This window comes from Mastigoproctus giganteus, chromosome 1 (genome assembly GCF_048544385.1).
Source record: "Mastigoproctus giganteus isolate SK-2022 chromosome 1, ASM4854438v1, whole genome shotgun sequence".
Lineage (NCBI taxonomy): Eukaryota > Metazoa > Arthropoda > Arachnida > Uropygi > Thelyphonidae > Mastigoproctus > Mastigoproctus giganteus.
In genome coordinates, this window is record NC_143575.1 from 228,171,709 (window position 1) to 228,192,608 (window position 20,900).

At 36.4% G+C, this 20,900-nt stretch overlaps 1 protein-coding gene across 1 annotated transcript in view; it reads right to left on the bottom strand.

The window, feature by feature from the left end:
* Positions 1 to 5,100: 5,100 nt before the first annotated feature.
* Positions 5,101 to 20,900, bottom strand: part of LOC150091573 (TP53-binding protein 1-like) — a 257,313-nt gene continuing 241,513 nt past the window's right edge. The window contains exons 13-14 of the mRNA XM_090368987.1: positions 16,776 to 16,921; positions 5,101 to 5,511 (exon numbers count right to left, since the gene is read on the bottom strand). Of these exons, the coding sequence (XP_090225113.1) occupies positions 5,330 to 5,511; positions 16,776 to 16,921 (328 nt within the window). The 3' untranslated portion in view covers positions 5,101 to 5,329. The remainder of the gene's footprint in view (positions 5,512 to 16,775; positions 16,922 to 20,900) is intronic.

The following is a 20,900-nucleotide window of genomic DNA, read 5'->3' on the forward strand; positions in this document are numbered from 1 at the left end:
ATTCAAAGTCAGTTAACTCACGATTCATCGATATTGACATCGAATTACTGTTGGCTCTGTCCATATCATAGGCAAAAAGGCATAAAACATCCCAAGTACTGTTAAAAAAGTAGGAATCTCACAGATAACAACCGTTAACTGAGAACAAATCACCCAGTAACTAGCCATATTCGAGGATTACTGCTACAGAGTTGAAGATGCATTTGAGGGGACAACAACTTATCACGTGATGCAGGGCGAGGCAAGAGTTGCCGATCATGTGATAAGAGCATGGTAATACTGAAACTTCAGTGTTGCCATGCATTTTACCCACAGCCATAGTTGATAAGGTAGAGTAACTTGCTAATATGAGACCCAAATTGTAATTCGAAAACAAGAGGCAATCAACAAATTTTAATGTGATTTTTGTGTTCAGCAGCATAAAGTTAGTCAAGATTGGGTATTTTCGTTTTTGTTACATTTTACGTGTTGACCAGTGTTATTGGAGTGTTATATAAAAAATTTCTAGTTAGCCACAATTTAGTGGCATGGTTTTATTTATTTTTGATTGACTTTTAGCAGCATTTTATTTATCTGTACACTTCTGATAAAACAATTTTGTTTTAAAAACTCTCAACATTCTTTCAGTATTGAAACCTTTCTTATATATAAAAAGAGAAGAGAGAGATTGGCAATCTTCTTGAACTGACCTAATTACAATTTTTTGACATTACTAATATTTGGCACAGATATCACAAAACCCTCAAACAACTAGATGTATAAAGCCTTAGATAACAATTTATTAAATCTTTTAAAATATTTACAAATAATTAGCATATGAACACAATTTCACATACATCCTACTATTTTCAGTGCCATTTTAAAGCAATTAAAAGTATACATTCATTAAATGTTTTTCTTCCAAGTTTTTCCCTAAATCAAATTTCATTGCAGTATTAGAACAGTGATCAACATGGCTTACAAATATGAAGTCTTGCTTCACTTTTAAATCATTGATTAACTAGCTTTTCAATTATGCTCAGTAATAGAATAAATTATGAATGAAATAAGATGAATGATAAGGGATGAAACTAATTAAAGTTGTTTTATAAAATTTTAATATATATATATATATATATCTTAAAATCCTAAGGTTTCACTTGGCAAATATCTTATTTTTGTTATATTAAAAAAAAAAAAAAAGGCATTAACAACATCTCAGAATCTTAATATATTCTCCAACCCCAACCAATATAACCAACGTTAGCAGGCATGATTTTTTCGAAACTATATTTCATTATATTTTTATTTGTGTTCATTTATTTCTTTAATAAAATCATCATAAAACAGTATAATGAATAAAAATGTTTCTATAAACTAAATTAGCAAAATAGCAAAATTTATTTTAAACAAATAATTAAAGCACTAAGATTAAGCAATCCAGTTACAACAAAATCAGTTGTACTATAAATTACTGCACTATGACAAATATATACAACAAAATTCTTTCATTTACTACACATAATAAATGTATCAGTTGTATTTTCTACCTACAGTTGTACTGCATAGTTAATATATACAGGAACAACTTACATTTATTAAATGTACTGTACTGTGCTATACAGCCCAAGGTGCTCAAGTATTTCAGAAAAGGAATTTACTGCATAAATTTACTGCATATTTGCTTTTTATTTCATTTTAGGCAAAATAAAAATTTCATTTATTTTTCAGTTCCATAATCTATGTCACATTAAAAATGCATTCAGATGCATTCACCAACTTTAATCATTTTGTAAATTTTAATTCTATGAAATTTCTTTCACAGTATAAGTTACAATTGGTTTGAGTTTAGATTTCTGCAAAGACAACTGTGTCTTATATATAACAAATGAAAACTCAATGTTATAGTCATTTACTGTTTTGTAAGGTGAAAAACTGAAGTTTCCTGGTGAATAAATCTAAATACCCCTAACTAAGCCTAAACTCAGTATAGAAGAAACCTTAGAAAAGGTTTCACCAGTGGTTGTCAAACTTAACGTATGATATATAATGATTAATCTTTTGATGACAAATTACCACTACTTTTTGGACAAACATCTTAGAGCCAAGTTATAAAAGAAACTAAAACCGAACTAACTGGATAGAGACATCAGATCGAAATACCACTTTTTCATTCACCTTCCAATTCCTAACAATTCAGAACATTCCCAAGTTCCATCATCTCTAGTAGTATAAAAGCATACACAGAAGGTTGCCCATCCCATTTTCAGTTGAAAATATAAGGATTAACCACCCACTTAACTGGCTAATGATTTACAGACCTTTTCCCTGCTGATGCTCTCAGTTTTAACTAAACCTATGTTAACAAAGATACTGCTCCATAAATACCATTTCCTCAATGTTATCCTCCAGACTAGGCTTCTGAACCAAGGTGTTATGGCACCTTGTGGTGGCACAAACTAAGGGGTATCACAAGATCAGAAAATCTCCATTAAGATCGATGGCAGTCACCCTTTAGAGGTGGCATGGATATTCATTTTTAACATCAAGGTTTTGAACTTCAAGTGAGTAATTACACCTGTAATCTTGACTTCTATTCCAGGGAAAATGTCAGTGGTTAAAGAAGCATTGCAGGATCATTTTGAGAGGTATGCAATTATACACAAATCACAGCATGAATTTGTTAAGGGCAGATCTTGTCTAACTAATCTGATCAACTGCTACAATGCAGTAACAAATGAACTGGATAAAAAAGTAATTTTGATTTAATTTATTTAGATTTCATTAGGACTTTTGACACTGTTCCATGTGAAAGATTTCTATACAAATTGGAGCAATGTGGCACTAGAGCAAATTACTGGTATGGACAAATGGATGTTGAGTGACAAAAGACAGGGATGTCTTTAAACTCTCCCAATGATGAAGATTAGGGCTACTTCACTGAAATTTTCTATAAAGGTACCTATCATTTTTTTGGTATTTTTTGGATGGCATATTTTGACATCATGCCTTCTATCGACGAAGGGATAGACGGCATGATGTCAAAATTAACAGATGACGTAAAGATCATTAACAGAGTTGTTAATGATCAGTGTCAAGCGCTCCTTCAAGATGACTTAAACAGGCTTCAAGAATGGTCAGAAAGTGGCACCTATATTTTAATGCAGCAAGGTTTTACACACTTGGGGAACAGTAACCCCAAATTAAATTATACACTTGGTGAGGCTGAATTAAAAACAGAGGAGGAGGAAGAAAGGGGACTGGGAGTTATAATATGGGCAGATATGAAGTTTTCTGAGCAGTGTAAACAGGTGGCCAGGAAAGCTCGTGGTGTTCGATCGATGATTTATTGAATATAATCCTACTATTTTCATTACATAGCACAGAGCAGAATGGAAAGTAAAATAACGAGTTGTAGTTAAACTAAGTTTAATGATAAATACATACGGTAAACAGTAAAAACAGAATATGCAGTATAGTAACCAGTAATACAAAAGCTTTCGGGCTTTATGTTGCCCTTCATCAGTTAACCGCTGGATTGAAAGTTTTGGGAATGTAGAGCTTAAGAACATGCGATGGCAGTCATGCACAGTGAACTGCGTGATGCAACAACTAACTGTTGGAAGTTGAAGTCTGTGGTATTGACGTATAGTAATGTTGCCACCGTTTGTCAGTCATGACAATGGTTGCCTCAATAATAGGATGAACACACCCTCTGTTTCTGTTAACAGAAGTATTAGAGCACGTGATGTATAGTGACTCCAACCAGGCAAGGTGCTGGTAATGGCAGGACCGATCGACAACCAGGACATCGTGGCTTGGGTCAATGTCGTGCTGGGTTGACCAGAAGTACTCAGCAATGGCCGAGTGTTTTATGTTCACCAAGCGAATAGCTCTTTCGTGTTCTGAAATATGTTTGCCGAGTCTTCTGCCAGTTTCCCTGATGTAGCAGCTAGTGGAGTCACAGCATGAAAATAGTATAATGAATCCAGAGCACGTAGGCCTTTTTACCTATGAATATAATCCTGTAGAGACAGGAAGGTCATAATCCCACTGTATAAGGAAATTGTAAGACCACATTTGGAATACTGCGTCCAAGTATGCAGACACTGTCTGATAAAATACAGAGTTTCTTGGGAGAATCCAAAGACAGCCAACTCACATGGTGAGATCAGAAGTAGGGTGAATATATGAGGCAACTCCAATTATGTGGGCTACAGAGCGGACCTGACTGAGGTTTATAAGAATTTAGTAAAATGAAGGCAAAATGTTCACTGTTATAAAGAATTCCAGAACTAGGGGCCATAATTTCAAATTACAGAAAGAGGAAGAGGTTTAGACTAGATTGTAAGAAGTTTTCTTTTAGCCAGTGAATCAATGATTACTGGAACAAGTTGCCTCTGCAGTTAGCTTGAGGCTGACAGTTTGAAGAAATTCAAAGGTAAACTGTACAGTTACATGAAGAGAGAAAGTGTTTAATTTGATGTTTCTTATCTTTTTTTTTTTTTTTGGCCAATGCATCAATAGCCTGTGGCTTCCTTACACTATTTGGTTAATACTAATACCAGTTCCCTTAATAAATTTTCTCTCTCAAATCCCTCATTCACTACAGCTACTTCCTGATCCTGCCTGCAGTTATATTCAATCTGTAATCATTGTAGACTTTTGCAAGCTTCCTACTGCAGCAAGAACTGGACATATTCTTGGAAAACTGAAATTGCAGGCCTTTTTATAAACTTAAAAATGTATAATTTTAATTAGATCTTTTTGATTTTACAACATATTCTACTTGAGCACCTTATGCTTAGATATTGACTAAAATGTATATCAGCTTGCTCTAAGCTTAATCAGGCAACTGACTGTGGAAGATTTCTCATTAACAAGCATAGGACTGGCTTTAGTTACTGTATATTAAATGATAAAAAAAAAAAAAAAAAAAAAAATCAACAAATGTATATATATATAATCCACAGTATAGTTAAACATTCACAAAAGAATATTTCCATTTCAAACATTATACTATTTATATGCCTTATAAACACTTGCCATTTTATATATATAAGTACACAACATGAAACATTTTTACCACACTAAAAGAAGCCAGTAATTTTTGTTTAAAATATAAGGATTTAATTTACATTTAATGAATCACTATAATGGTGACTAAAAGTACCCTTTTAAAAGTTCTATTTAGAATTTCTATATATACTGTACAAGATAATATGAAACAGATATGTTTCTATAAGTATCCCAAGCACCCACCCACACATATAGAAACAACAATAATCTATAATTACCCCACTAATAATGGATGACGCACCACACACAAACAAAGCATTAAAAACAGTCTTTAATCCTTATATGCATAATGAAACTTGGGATGAGAATCTGCAGATAAGCAAGTTCCATTTATAAGGCATTGAATTATCCATTCAGTTGATACAATAGGAATACTTAGTCGAGATGCTTGTTGAATCACAGAATGTGGACAGGATGGATCACTTACAACAACATGCACACTGAAGGTAGGCGCTGAAAATATAAAATTGTCATTATTTTCCTCATGTTTCTGAAAGGAAGGAAAGAATTTATAACAGACTAAAATTGCATATGTTAAAATATCATGTATTTCAGATAACCAGTTCAGAGAAGAAAAAACTGAAAGAACCATCTTTTATTTTTGTGTTTTTTACATATTTGCCACTGAAGCAGTTCATACATAATCATTCTCTGTGTACTGCACAAAAGTACTAGGTGGAAAGAAGTGATTTATGCTGCATAATAATGATTTAGGAAAAACCAAAGAAAAGTGAAACTTTCTAATAATAGTTTGTAAATCAGAACGATATAGAAACAGCGTGAACATATGAGTAGCTTAGAGTGTGGAATATGTTTATTAATATTCACCTTATACTGTTGAATGAAATGTTTCTGAAAGGTCCCTTTCTCTTTTATTGGTGGGAAGGAAAAGGCACACTAATAAATGAGGAAACAACTAAATGGTGTGACACCCACACCACTTGGAGGAATGCCATACAAAGTAATACTTGGTGGTAGATGATCAACCAGTGCAATACCAACATTTTGCTTACTGGAGGCTGGAAGTGGTGGAACCCATGTTTAGTCTCCAATGTAAAGCATTAGTACCCCACCACCATCTCTTCCATCATGCAGAATGATTGATGTTTTTTCAGGCTATGTTGGTCATTATGGTGAAATCCAATCTTCTTACATTTCGAGTGCATGGCTCTAAAACGGTGTTTGTAGGCTGGCCACTAGATAGTCCACCAGAATGAACCTATTGGTAACTCTCTAGGAGGCTTACGAATCAGCTAGTGTATAATCTCGCAGTCTCTATGCTGCCAGATAGACTGGAGGGAGTCCTAGTACTGTGTACAGGAGAGAGGGGATTGTCAAAGCCACTTTACGTCAAAGCAGCTGGGTATATTTTTGCAGTGTCCATGCCATATCCAAAAATTTCATTGCCTCATACATGTCCTTCCCACCTTTTCTTACTACTGAATATGAGGGTGGTTCAATAAAGAATCGCCCTCACCTACTTCCACATATCACAGAGTCATGTTATTTTGTGTGTTAGCATCATACATATTTCCATACTAAAGGTGTAAAATTTCAGCCCTGTGTTTTAATTTGTTTTTCTCTTAGAAAGCTGAAAGTGTGACAGAGTAGCATCATGGACAAAGTTGAAGTCAGAGCTGTAATCTGGTATCTGTTCTTGAAGGGGAAATCTCATAAAGAAATCCACGGGGAGATGACTGATGTATATAAGGATGAAGCCCCATCCTATGGCATTGTGAAGCACTGTCATAGACAGTTTAGGTGTGGTCGGACATCGGTAGAATCTGAGCCCATTCCAGGTCGTCCCTATTCAGTCATTGATGACAGCATGATCAGAAAAGTGGAGTCATTAATCATGGAAGATCACCGGATATTTGTGCAGAGGTGAAGATTAGTGTGGGCTCTGTTGAAACAGTCCCTCATGACCAATTCCATTTACAGAAATTGAGTGCAAGATGGATTCCCCAATTATTGACTGGTTTCCAGAAGGCTGATCAACAACAGAAATCACAAGAGTTGTTAACCCTGTGCCAAAAAAAAAATGAGGAAGACTTTTTCTCTCATCTAATCACTCAGATGAAAGTTGGGTACACCATTTCCACCCTGAAAGTTGTTTTTTAGGAGAATTAGCAACTAAGGTCATATTGCTCGGAGGATATGCGGTGATAATTCCCTGACTTTTCCGCATCCTCTGTATTTGGTAGTCACGGGTTCGAACTCTGGTCTAATCAAGAAGCATGTGTTATGCACTGCTGCTCCTGCCCAAGGAGGTGCCACCCTGAAAGTAAAAAGCAATCCATGGAATGGTGACATCATGGTTAACCACTCCCCAAAGAAGGCAAGGGTCCAAGTGTCAGCAGGAAAGGTCTTGCTGACAATGTTTTGGGATAAGAAAGGTGTAATAATGACTGATTACCTGCCAAAAGGTAGAACAGTTACAGGTGTCTATTATGCCAAAGGTGTGAGAATGCTTCAAGACAATGCCCCAGTTCACATTTCTGAAATTGCAACAACACAAGCGGCCACTTGTGGATATGAAATACTGCACCATCCAGCCTACTCACCCGATCTTGCAACATTGGACTACTTGTTTCCTTCCCTCAAATCATTTCTTCGGGGACCCACTTCCCTGGTGACGAGACACTCATTTCTGCAACAGAGTCATGGTGCAAAGACCAACCTCACCACTTCTACAAAAACGGTATCGTAGCCTCATCCATCAATCCATCCACCAATAGAAAAAAACTTACCTGTGAGAAGATCTAAACCTCCCAAACACTTCCTTGTTCATTTCACAAATATTCATGGTCTTGGTTCCAAACTCAATAATGACCATTTCCACTTACAGTCTGCCAAACCCAATGTATTTTTCCGACAGAATTCCAGTTATTGGTTGATTCAACCACTGCTCATCTCAGTTATCCAAATTATTCACTGTATGATTTCTTTCACTTCGATGGTGATACTTGTGTATATTTTCTGTTCTGATATTCTCTGGTTTTTTTTATGAAAACCCCAAACATGAGAGGTATTAGAACCTACAGTACTTAGAACCGTGCTTGGGTTGGAGGTTGAGAAGATGAGAGAAGGTATTTGTTTACATTAGACTTGAACTTCTGTAGACTGTAATTTTCAGGAAAGACATATGAAGAAAGGTTGTTCCAGAAAACGGCAGTTGAATGAATAAATGAGGAAGATGAAAAGTTGGTTCTGTGAGTTTGAAGTTGGACAGTAAATGGATGGTGGCTGGTGGTGGCACGTGTTCGGACTGTTTTGAAAGACAGAATGGGAATTATAGAAGCCAATTCAGAAGAACAGTGCCCATGGAAGTATCTATAGAAAAGGCATGCAGCAAAAACAGTACATCTATGAGACAGCGAGTGGAGAGACTCTGTTAGAGATGAGTCATTAATTAATCTAATTGCCCTCTTCTGAATGGAATCTAGAAGTCTTAAGAGATTTTGGGGGCACCGGTCCAGATGTGGGAACAATATTCCATGGTAGGGGAAGACAGAGTGTGCCACAGCATCCAGTAGTGAGTGGCAGCAATTTCTGTGTGAAACTGACATGTCTATAGCCTTTTTTTGTTGCAGGTAGTCTAATTAAAATAAGGCTGTAAATCTAGTGAAAATGAAATTATCTACAGTTTTATTATTATTATTATTAGCCATATGGTGTAAGGAAGCCTGAGGCTTATGCTATAAATCTGAATTACCCTGTATGTGTGTGTGTGTGTGTGTGAGAGAGAGAGAGAGAGAGAGAGAGAGAGAGAGAAAAAGAGTCAGGAAGTAGAAAGGTATCACCAAGAAAGAGAAGAATGATATCCAGCTCAGGACCCTAGGTGTGCCAAGCCCATATTCACCAAATGTGAGCCCCTGGGGAAGTTGTTCATGAATAGCTTCAAGCTTGTGTGATAAATAACTTTAAATGACAAAAAAAGTGTCTATGCACTTGTGTAGACAGAACTTTTTTTTCTACAAGGGTTAAAGCAATCTGGAGATATATATATATGTTTGTATTAATATATTGAATAAAGCATGCATAAATGAATGTGAAAGTTTCACAAAGTGCCAGTAACTAGAAGGGTGAGGATAGTTGAAAAAGAAGTGTAGTAGATATGTGAAAAGTGAAAGAATGTTACTATCCTAAAAGCTATGATGAATTAAGAAAATTATGGGCTAAATTATTAAGCCAATAGAAGGTTGGAGAACGGTAAAGAATTAGTACGACAAAATACAAATAAAGATAAAAAATAGAAAGTGATACAACTGTCATCAGATATGGGGGGGGGGAATGTAATTAGTTAATGGTCGAATATCCACGTGTTAAGTATCGTTCGTGAATTCCCGCCATTTTTACACGATGGCATAACCTTAGTGTAGTATAGTGCATAATATAATATTGTCAATTAATCAGTAAAGCTATTAATCTTGATAAACTTTATTGTCAATTAAATTGTACTTTTAACTCTCTCTCTCTCTCTCTCTCTCTCTCTATATATATATATATATAAAACAACTTAATCGTAACAAATAATTAATACATATAACTGTTTTGGGATATAACTTAAGGATTTAATTTTGTTTTGAAATTTTATTGAATTAAATCGGAATCATGACTCAGACCAGAGCAGCAAAGCAAAAGGCTCAAGATAATGGGAGTGCTGTGGTTCAGGGGAGAACTGAGGGGGGCAGTTGCCCTCTGAATCACAGTCTTTTAAAATGCACTATTTGCTTGATGTTTGTGGAGCAGTCGGGTACAGGACATGATACTGCCAAGGGGGATGTCTTTGTGTGTGCACGATGTAAGGAGTGCAAGGAAATCAGGCGACAACTCAGCGCATTGTTATGGGCCTTTATGAGAGCTTTAAGGACAGGGTGGATGCCCTCGAAGGAAATAAACTGAGGGGCCCATCAAGTTCTCAGCTTGGTCATCAGGCAACACAGAGGCAGCCCCCTAGGCAGAATGCGCTGGTCCCACAGGAACTAGTAGTTGTTGGTGACTCTATTGTCAGGGAAGCGGGGAACATGCTTTGCAAAAAGGATAGGTGGAATAGGACCAGGGTATGTCTACCAGGGGCAAAGGTTGATGACGTTGTAGAGCGGATATCATCTTTTAAGGGCACAAAAGGTGATATAGTTGTACACATTGGCACTAATGATATTAAGAGTAGGAGACCGGCGGAATTACTTAGCAAGTACAGGTCACTGTTGAAAAAAAGCCGTGAATTAGGGTTGAATCTGAAAGTGTCTGCAATTCTGCCCAGACACGATAGGAGGGAGTATATGATGAGAGCATTGTCGATCAATTCGGCGCAGGAGGGATTGTGCAAGGCTCAAGGGGTAGAATTTTTTTCAGCCTGGACTGTACTTGTTAACAGGAGAGATTGCTTCTACAGGGATGGGATACACTTAAATAAAAAGGGTGCAAGAATTTTTGTTGATGCTGTCGAGGCAGAGTTAGGTGGGTCGGAAAACTGCTAGTTGGGGGGGATACAAGGACTAATAGATTAACAGTAGCCACTGGCAGAGGTGGAAGTGATTCTTGCACTGCTTCTATTGAAATGAGCAGAAGCCTGAAAAACAAGATGCAGGATATTTCAGAGACTGCTGGGAGTCACTGCGGTACAAGTAAACACATGGGTTGTGTTAGGGTAGCCAAGAATAGAAACAGGTGCATATATACCTGCGTGTACACCAATGCTAGGAGTTTGGTAAATAAATTTGATGAATTTGAAGTATTGCTCAAAACATCAAAAGCAGATATTGTTGGGATATCAGAGACATGGTGTCACACAGATATAAGGAATGCGGAACTGGCATTTGGGGAATACAATGTGTATAGAAAGGATAGACAGGACAGGAGGGGGAGGAGGGGTTATGCTATTAGTTAAGAAACACAAAGTCCAAGGAAGTGAAGCCAGTCGACATCGATGGACAGGGCAGTGTCGAGTCAGTTTGGTGTGACATAAGCATAGGGAAATCAAAATTGAGAGTAGGAGTGTGCTATAGGCCTAATGACTCTGATGAGTATAATAAGATATTGTACAGGGAAATAGAGTGAGCCAGTAAATCAGAGAGTCTTATAATGGGGGATTTTAATTTCCCAGATATTGACTGGAATTTGTGGGTTGGTCACTCGCACACTAGCAAGGCTGTTGTGGATTTATTGGATGATTGTTTTCTACACCAGCATGTTCGTGAGGCAACAAGAGGGAGCAATACTCTTGATCTGATTATCAGTAGTGATTCTTCATGCATAAAGAATCTGCAGATAAATGAACCACTAGGTGGCAGTTATCACAGTGTGTTGAAATGGGATTTACTCAAGGAGGTAACTACCATCAGAGGTAAAGGGAAGGGTTTTTGTTTTCGTAAAGGCGACTATGATGGTCTGAGACAGTATTTAAATTCTATACAGTGGGACCAACTGATGATGTTACCAACAGCAAACTCAAAATGGGAAGCATTCAAGGAACTAATCTTGGTGGCTACCAGGCTTTACATACCAACTAAGAAATATTGTTCAAGGTTTAGGCCTAAATGGTTGTCAGATGAACTAATGAGACATGTGGCAGAGAAGAAAAATGCATGGGATACATACAAATTAATGGGTGACATGGAAGCCTATGATAGATATAAGTCAGTCTGTAACCAAGTCACAAAGGAGATTAGGCAGGCAAAACCAGACTATGAAAAATCCTTGGCAAAGGATGCAAAGAAAAACAGAAAAGAGTTCTTTACATATTTAAACTCAAGAAGGAAAGGGATGAATCAGATTGGTCCACTGGATATTGATAGTTCAACATTTGAGGATCCTGCTCAGGTGGCTAACAATCTAAACGAGTATTTTGCATTTACATTCACGCATGAGGAGTTATTCAGGAAGGAGAATGATGTAGGTAAAGTAAACATTGGCAGTAAGCTGGATGATTTTGTAATAACTGAGAGGAAAGTGGAGGAGAGATTGTTGAGGATAAACATAAAAAAGGCACCTGGGTGGATGGGATCTATCCAGTTATATTAAAGGAGGCAGCAAAGGAAGTAAGCAAACCCCTAGCCATAATTATGAGAGCTTCTTTGGACTCAGGGGAGGTACTCATAGACTGGAGATGTGCAAATGTAACCCCAATTCACAAAGGAGGATCAAAGGCTGACACAAGTAATTATAGACCTGTGAGTTTAACTTCTGTTCCAGGTAAATTAATGGAGGCACTGGTTAAAGAAGCACTGCAGGATCATCTAGACAAGAATTCAGTTATAGCTCAGACGCAGCATGGTTTTGTTAAGGGCAGGTCTTGCCTGACCAATTTGATTGGATACTATGATGTAGTCACAAAAGAACTGGATGCAGGGAATAACTTTGATATTATATATTTGGATCTTAGAAAGGCTTTTGATGCTGTTGCACATGGAAGACTGCTGCACAAATTGGAGCAGTGTGGCATTGGAGGAAAATTGTTGCTATGGATAAGGGGATGGTTGAGTGGCAGAAGACAGAGAGTGGTAATCAATGGACACTGCTCAACGTGATCTAATGTTATTAGTGGAGTTCCTCAGGGTTCAGTGTTGGGTCCGTTGTTGTTTTCGGTGTTTATGAATGATATTGATGATGGGATATCAAGTTTAATGTCCAAGTTTGCAGATGATACAAAGGTTGGCAGGGTTGTTAAGGACACTACTGATGCTATGCTGCTGCAACAGGATCTGGAAAGGTTGAACAGATGGTTGAACAAATGAAGTTTAACAAATGTAAAGTACTACATATGGGAAACAGTAACCCCAGAGCAACGTATCAACTCTGCGGTACTACACTGACAGTGGTGGAGAATGAAAAGGACCTGGGGGTAATTGTGCAGGCAGATATGAAGTTCTCTGAGCAGTGCAGACGAGCTGCAAGAGTAGCTCATGGTGTCTTGTCAATGATATACAGGAATTTTTCTAGCAGGGATAAGGAGGTGATTATTCCCTTGTATAAGGCAATGGTTAGGCCACATCTTGAGTACTGTATACAGGTCTGGAGGCCTCATTTCAAGAAGGATGTAGAGCTGCTGGAACGGGTACAGAGAAGGGCAACAAGATTAGTGAATGGAACAAAGGGTTGCTCTTACGAAGAAAGGCTTAAGTTTTGCAAATTACAGAGTCTGGAGACTAGGCACCGGCGAGGTGATCTGATAGAGGTGTATAAGGCTTTGAATGGTTTGAGCATGCTCAATGCCAATGGGATTCTTCATCTTGCTCAGAATAATCACCTCAGAGGGCATAAATTCAAATTGAGGAAGGACGGATGTCGGATAGATGTGCGGAAATTTGCCTTTGGCCAGCGGGTGGTTGGTTGGTGGAACCGACTTCCATCACTTGTTGTTGAAGTTGATAGCCTAAACAAATTTAAAGCTCAACTGGACAGGTATTTCGAACGAACGGAGGGGTGAAATGGGAGTGGTGTGTGTTTTTTTTGGCTGATGCTGAATAAGCTTGCTTTCTTGCATCATATGCCTCTACTAATGCTAATGCTAATATTGACTAGTTGACATTTCTGTTTGCTGACATCTGCGGATGGTGATTAAAATTTAAAACAGTAAAAAGATAAGCAATCAATAACAAAGAACACGGCACACAAAAATTGCAAGTGACACGATATGCGCAAGTGAGAATGGAACAACAAGTTATGAAGCTTTAAAAATAGGAATGACGAGAAGATTCTGAAAATTATTTTTTTTTATATGATTGTGGATTCCATGGAAGGGTAAACACATTTCACCATAATAACTCACTGAATTCCAGCTGTCGGTATTATCGCAAATTCAATGAGATCAAGTTCACTATCCGTTTATGATAGATTGCACTGACAGAAAATCCCAATATACAAGTGACTGCTAATTGTTTTTATTGTTTTATAGTTGTGACCTCCAGAAATCCGACCGAACCATGTGGTACAGTCGGAGACAATCGTAAGGTAATCTCCAGTGCTGTGGCTCCTGCCCCAATTAAATGGCATGTTGTCCCAATTAAGCAAAGTAAATCCTAGCTACTTTCTCGATTGGGTTCTGTTTTTTAAGATTTGCCCCAAATAAACGGCTGCCCCAATTAACCCGGAATCCATTTTTATTAATAGTTAAAGAAAGACTAAGTAAAATTTGACAGGTGCTCTCAAAATATTACAAAACGAGCATTTGCAACCTTTATACAACAGTTTTGGTAAACACAACAATTAGGGCTGAAATGTTATCAGAAGCACTCAATTTGCACCAGTTTATCATTTTAAATGGAAAACAAAATGAAAAGTTCACCAGGTGCAAACTAATATTTAGTTGAACTGCCTCTGGCCCTGATGACAGCAGCACACCATCGAGGCATTGACAAGATCAATTTCTGAAAATAATCAACTGTTCGTGGAACACGAATCATGGCTTCCTGAAGTTCACGAAGGGTCTTTGGTTTCTTTCTGGCAACTGCAGATTCCACATGATGCCAACAGTTCTCTATAGGATTCAGGTCCGGGCTGTTTCCTGGCCAGTTCTTCCAACCATTTTTTCGCCTGTAAGAAATTTAATCACATTGCTGTTGAACCTCTAATGCAGAAATTAAGCTAAAGTAACTATAGAAGTGCCTACTTACATTTTTCGCCCGATGACAAGGAGCAGAGTCATCCTGAAAAACACAGCTATTTGGCAGGTTTAAATGGTCTATAATGGTTGGCAGCAATTTGCCTTTCAATATAGCTAGGTATCCATTGGCATTTACGGAACCTTTTCTAAACTGCAGGTGATCTACTCCGTGATACAAAATGCACCCCCCATATCATTTGGCTGGTAGAGAATTTCACTGTAGCCACCATACAGTCTGGTTGGCATTCTTCACGTCTATGGCGAATTGTTTATCTCCCATTAGAGCCATGCAGGTTGAATTTCTTCTCAACCTGCATGGCTCTAATGGGTCAGTTATTTTCTTCTCATCCAAGAAAATAACTGACTTCTACTGATCGGGGGTTCATTTGACATGTTCCTTACACCAAATTAATCGGCCTTTTTCATTTTTTGTGTGAGGAGGGGTTTCTTCTTAGGACAATGGGTTACAAGACCATTTTTGAAGAGGCATCTTCTGACTGTTACTGGACTTGCTACCTGTATGACGTTGCCGAGTGGTCAGGAGCGAGAGTGCATAGCACGAGTTCCTTGAGTGGACCGGGGTTCAAGCCCGTGACTACTAAATACGATAAATATCTGTATTGACGATTTATTGTAAACTCTACTGACTTGGTTGTCGTGCCGGCGTATAAACAGAAAATTTAATTTAATTCTTTCCATTCTCTTTTTTACTCCCATACGAAGAAAATTTACGGTTTTTAAGGCATAAATGCTTCAAAACGCAGTCCTGTTTTGGCGTAAAGACTCGTTTGTGTCCAGTTCCTTTTTTCCTATCAGCAGAACCAGTATTCTTGAGTTTGGAAAGAAATCTACTCACTGTCGACTGATTACAAGACGCTCTATAAGCAGTATGACAGGAAGAACATCCTTCCTCACATAAAGCAACAATATCAATTTTTCTTTGTGGTGTCAACAGCACGTAACTCGATATCCTGACACGAGCAAAGAATGGCTTAACTCTTGCAGAGAGTGCTTACATAGCTGAAAGTAACAGCTGATGCAATGTTACATCATCACACACGCAAGTCAATCTTATGTGATGCAATCTATAAGAAATATTGCCTATACTTATGTTATTCGGACGACAATTACAATTTTTAAGGGTTTTAAGAATTTTAACTTTCTTTAAACTCCAGTGTATGTAATATTTCTCTATATATAATATATGGAGAAAAAAAGAGGGAGAATATGCAAAACCAAGCTTCCTGTCTGCCAGAACCTGTCTTCCTTTTTTCCTTATAATTTTGGAATATATTCCTTATATTCCAAAATTATAAATATTGCAATGGGAGAATCTCGAGTTCTGCAGTCTCTTGCCCTCGATTAAAGTTGTCCCAATTAAGTGAAGAAAATCCTGGCTATTTTCTTAATTAGGTTCTGCTCTTTAAGATTTCTTCCAAATAAATGGCTGCCCCAATTAACCAGTAGCCCAAATCCACTGTGTGTGTGTGTGTGTGTGTATGTGTGTGTGCGCGCGCGTGCAAGATTCTGAAAAACAGAACAAGACAGGCCATGCAGTGCAAAAAAGGACTAGGTTACAAAATCAATTTTATAATGGGAGCTGGGTGACAATTAACTTATAAGATACCCTTAGTTTTATGTGTAAATGTACTCATTCCATACAGTGAGTATGCCTGCCTTGATTATTTTCTAAAATTGATTAAGTGGTTATTAACTAATGATAATGTATTTTATAAGCTTTTATTTAGTTATCAAGCAAGTTATATTAGCTTTATTAATTTATTTTGTCACTAATGAAAAGAATAGGCCAAACCTCAAGTAAATATCGAAAGACATATTCTTTTTGTGGCAATTCACACAAACATTTCCTTTATTTTGTCAGTAACTTAAATTATTCTTATATTTTAGAAACATGTTAAAAAATCAAAAATAAAATGTTGAAATTCTGCTCAGTGTACTAAAAATTTCACATCATAAATTATGAAAACATTAGAGGTGTAAGTGTGTGTTAGATAAAGATGCTAAAGAGAAACTGTGACTTCACAAAGAAAACCATCAAAATCACATGAAATTATTATTGATAAAATGAATTCTGATTAAGCTTTCTGACCTGATCTTTTTCCACCAATAGGTAATCTTTTCACTACTTCAGCTTTAGCAGCTAATAAAACTGGAGTCCACAAACTAACAAACTGTTCATTTCCTGAAGACACCAACAGAATGTGAAGGCCTTTTAACACTGTACTTTTGGAATGTCTACATAAAAAAATATAAATATTGCAATGGGATTATTTTTTATTGCAATTATTTTTAAGTAGGAATAATATTACTGATATTTTACAATGTTTTCTGACAATAAAAATATTCAACTTTAAAATAAAGTAACTTTCAAGTACTTTGGATTAGCTTAATTGGTAGAACAAGGTTTTCCATGAGTGTCATTTCTGTCTATGCAACATGGGCTGATGGATGCACAATAAAGTTATTTTAATTTTTAAGAATCACACATTAGTTTTCAAAAAAAAAAAAAAAAAAAAACGATGTGTCAAACACTGCACAAAAGAACAAAATCTGCAGCTAGGAATCATGATGAAATACAACAGGAAAATAAGATTTGTGATATTGCTCTTGATCAATCAATGATATATCAATCACATTATTCCAGCACTGTCCCAAATGTTTGGCACTGGAAATTACAGATTTGCCAAATAATGAAGTCACTGGATAAAGAAGTAATGCAGGACCATCGAGACAAGAATGCAGTTATAATTCAGTCACAGCATGAGTTTGTTAAGGGGAGATCTTGTCTGACCAATTTGATTAGGTACTATGATGCAGTGACAAAGGAACTGGATGCAAAAAGTAATTCCAACATCACATTGGTTGGAAAGGTAGTTAATGACAATAATCAGGGTATGTTACTACAACAAGATCTTGAAGAATTAGGTATATGGACTGAGAAATGTCAAATGAAGTTTAATATTGACGAATGCAAGGTATTGCATATGGGTAGTAGTAATTCCAGAAAAACAATTCCAGCTAAACAATTTTTACTGATATCTCAAAATAGCTGATAAAACAGCATCAATACACATAATTTTCTTTGTGAATTATATCTTGCTAAATTGAACAAATTTATTTAAACCCTTTTTAATCCCTCAAATTGCATATTAATGAAAGGTATTTAGATGATGTACTTTTCATCATGGATTCCCCCTTATTTAGATTAATTTTTGAGTAATAGTGAGTGGACTCATGAAAAAACCAAATTTCACTCGTGTAAATTTTGGTTGTTATATATCAGGTTGTCATAGGTTAATTTTATCTACGTCAAAACATAACATTAAACTATTTCAACTTTATAACAATTGTAAGATTAGCTCTAAAGCATAAATTTCATATCAAAATAGAGTTTGAAAAATATTAAGAAGCCTAGGTATAAATTACATGGTTTTGACTGGGACATGGTAAAATGCTCAAACCAGCTATGAAGTATTGCTCGGAACTACACGTTTGAATTATGTCACACAAATAAGAGTTAGTGCAAAAAATAGGTAAGGTTCACTTCTGTGCTGATGTAGATAACATGCATGATGATGAGTTACTAATAAAATCACAGGTAGTACATTTGTTATTGCTTGAACTCACATCACAACAAAGAAATCTGTTATAAAGAGGCTTAAAATATAGCTTACCTTCCAAATTTCTTCCTAGGAGTCAGCTGTAATCAATGCTGAATTTTTACTACATTAACACAAATAAGGATGTCATCATACAGCAAATAAATGAAGTTATTAACAATAGAAATAATGTGCATAAATGACTGGTTCCTACCACACTTTAAAAAAAAAAAAAATTCTCAAATCATGACACAACATACTGACAAGAGTGATATGATAGTTATGGCAAACAGATGTACTTGCTAAGTCTTGTAATTATTTCCAATTTTCCTACATATGATGAAACGCTGATTCATTATATTGTAATTTAGTAAATATATACAATGAAAAACTTACTAGTTTCTCTAAGTGAGATTACATTATCACTGCTATTCAGAAGCAACACTATAAAAAACTTATTATGTCTTAGAGGAATTCAGCTCTTTCACACCACATATTATTTGTTAATAAGACCAAAAATCTGAAATTAAAAATATCACTTAATATTAGTAGAATCAAGGTGCAATCTTATTTGCAAAGTTTTTGAAATCAAAAGTCTGGTATAATTATGCTGTGTGTTCATTACCCAAATATTGCTCCAGCACAATTAAATGATACATTGAGTTTACATGTTCTTTACATTATCTAAATTCTCCCATAACAAAGTTTGAGGGATGAAAGCATTTAAATAAATCTGTTCAATTTTAGCAAGATATAATTCAGAAAGAAGAGCATTTATATTGAAGCCCATGGGTAACCCATATATTTGTTAAAAAATCTGATTTTCAAAGCCAGTATAGTGTGCATCAATTAGGAGATTTATCAATCCCAATGTGTATTAATCAAGCAATTTTGCTCTGAACCAAGAGTGAAGATCTTGCTGGGTAAAAACCAAAGTATAAACCAAAGGTATATGCAACTTGGATTAGAAAACAATAAATAAATATTTATTTATTATCGTTTTCATTAGCTGCCACCTTGTTATAAGTGCAGTATGGAAACAAAAGGCTACATCTGTGGTAGTGAAAAAAAAAAAAAAATAAAAGTCTGCTTTCTGTCATTCCCACGGTCTGAGATAAACAGAGAAGCCACAGAGATGATTAATATTTTTACTTATCTAAAATGCATGGCTATAAGATGTGTCACACATGGACTGCTTTGCTGATGGAAACTCTCAATACAATTTCACCATCAAACTGACTTTAATATTCATGATGAGGTACCCAGCATGAAAATGTGTGAACTGCAACAGTTCACACAAAATAAACTAAATGACAAAATATTTAGGTCTTTCAAATTATTACACAAAGCTCCTGGTAGTGGTGACGTACAGGCAAGTCTGGACTGTTTGTTAAAGAGCACAAGACACATTTGTGAATCCTGTAGGGACCTAGAATTTGTAGTTTTACTACTGGCTCCTGGGTCAAGACTCTTGAGTTAAAACATACCTACTCCATGGGCATCAACCAAGTGATTCTTCCAGAGGTAGTCTAAAAGGTATTCTCCTGCACAAATATGTTGCAGCACATTTGGTTCACTTAAAGGAGTGTATGAAAATTTCAAATTTCTTTTTAATAAAGTTAAAATTGAAGGCCATAATTGGCTAAAAAGCAACTTCAAGGTTCTACAAATTTTGGGTCAATTCAAAGAAGCATTTTTACTGGGCTACAGACATGAAAATTAAACTTCCTGTGATCAGTCTGAAGGAATGATCAATGATCACAGTCAAAAAACAAAAAAAAAATTTGCAGTGAATGGATGGGTGAAATGGGAAGGCTTGGCTGATGCTGCATTAGCTTGCTTTCTTTCATCATATGCTAATGCTAAGAAACTTGGATTGGCTTCAAAAATCTTGTTCACACTTAAAAAACAAGACAGATGTAAATTTCATTGAAAATAATGAGAAATAAATTTCAAAAAGAACAGTTAACTTATTACTTATAGACATCATGCATTTGCACTGAATTATGTCTTCATAATTGTCCTCATGATTTATAATCAAAAAATTAGCAAAAAATAATGACTTTTACCACAAACCAAGAAAAATTTGGAGGAATGAATGAATGTGGGCAATGCCTCATCCACCATATTGTCTCTTCATAGCTCCACTTAGCGCAACAAACATGATATCTAATGCTTTACCTACCATATACAGGGTGTCTCAAAAAAAAAAAATATTGGTACAAACATTTGGGGAGGTAGGTAACATCTAAAGGAATGTGAATCACATAGGAACCCATAACCGGAAACGTCACCGTAAGTCGGTACACGGCGCTGTTCATCAGTTCACGATAGGGAAAATTTCTGATTTACTCATTCAACCAGTAGGTGCCTGAACGAAGAGCATGCATCGAATCGATATACGAACTGTGAGCTGGCAGACATGCACCTAGTGTATGGATTAGCAGAGGGCCCACATGGTGTGCGTTCCCATGCAGCACAATATTGCTTCCCAATAAATGTGTGAGCAGGTATGGTCGGTGACTGCTTAGTCGGCCCATACCTGTTACCATCCCACATGAACTCTGCTAAATATCGGATCTTTCTTGAACAAGTTCTACCAGGGTTACTTGATG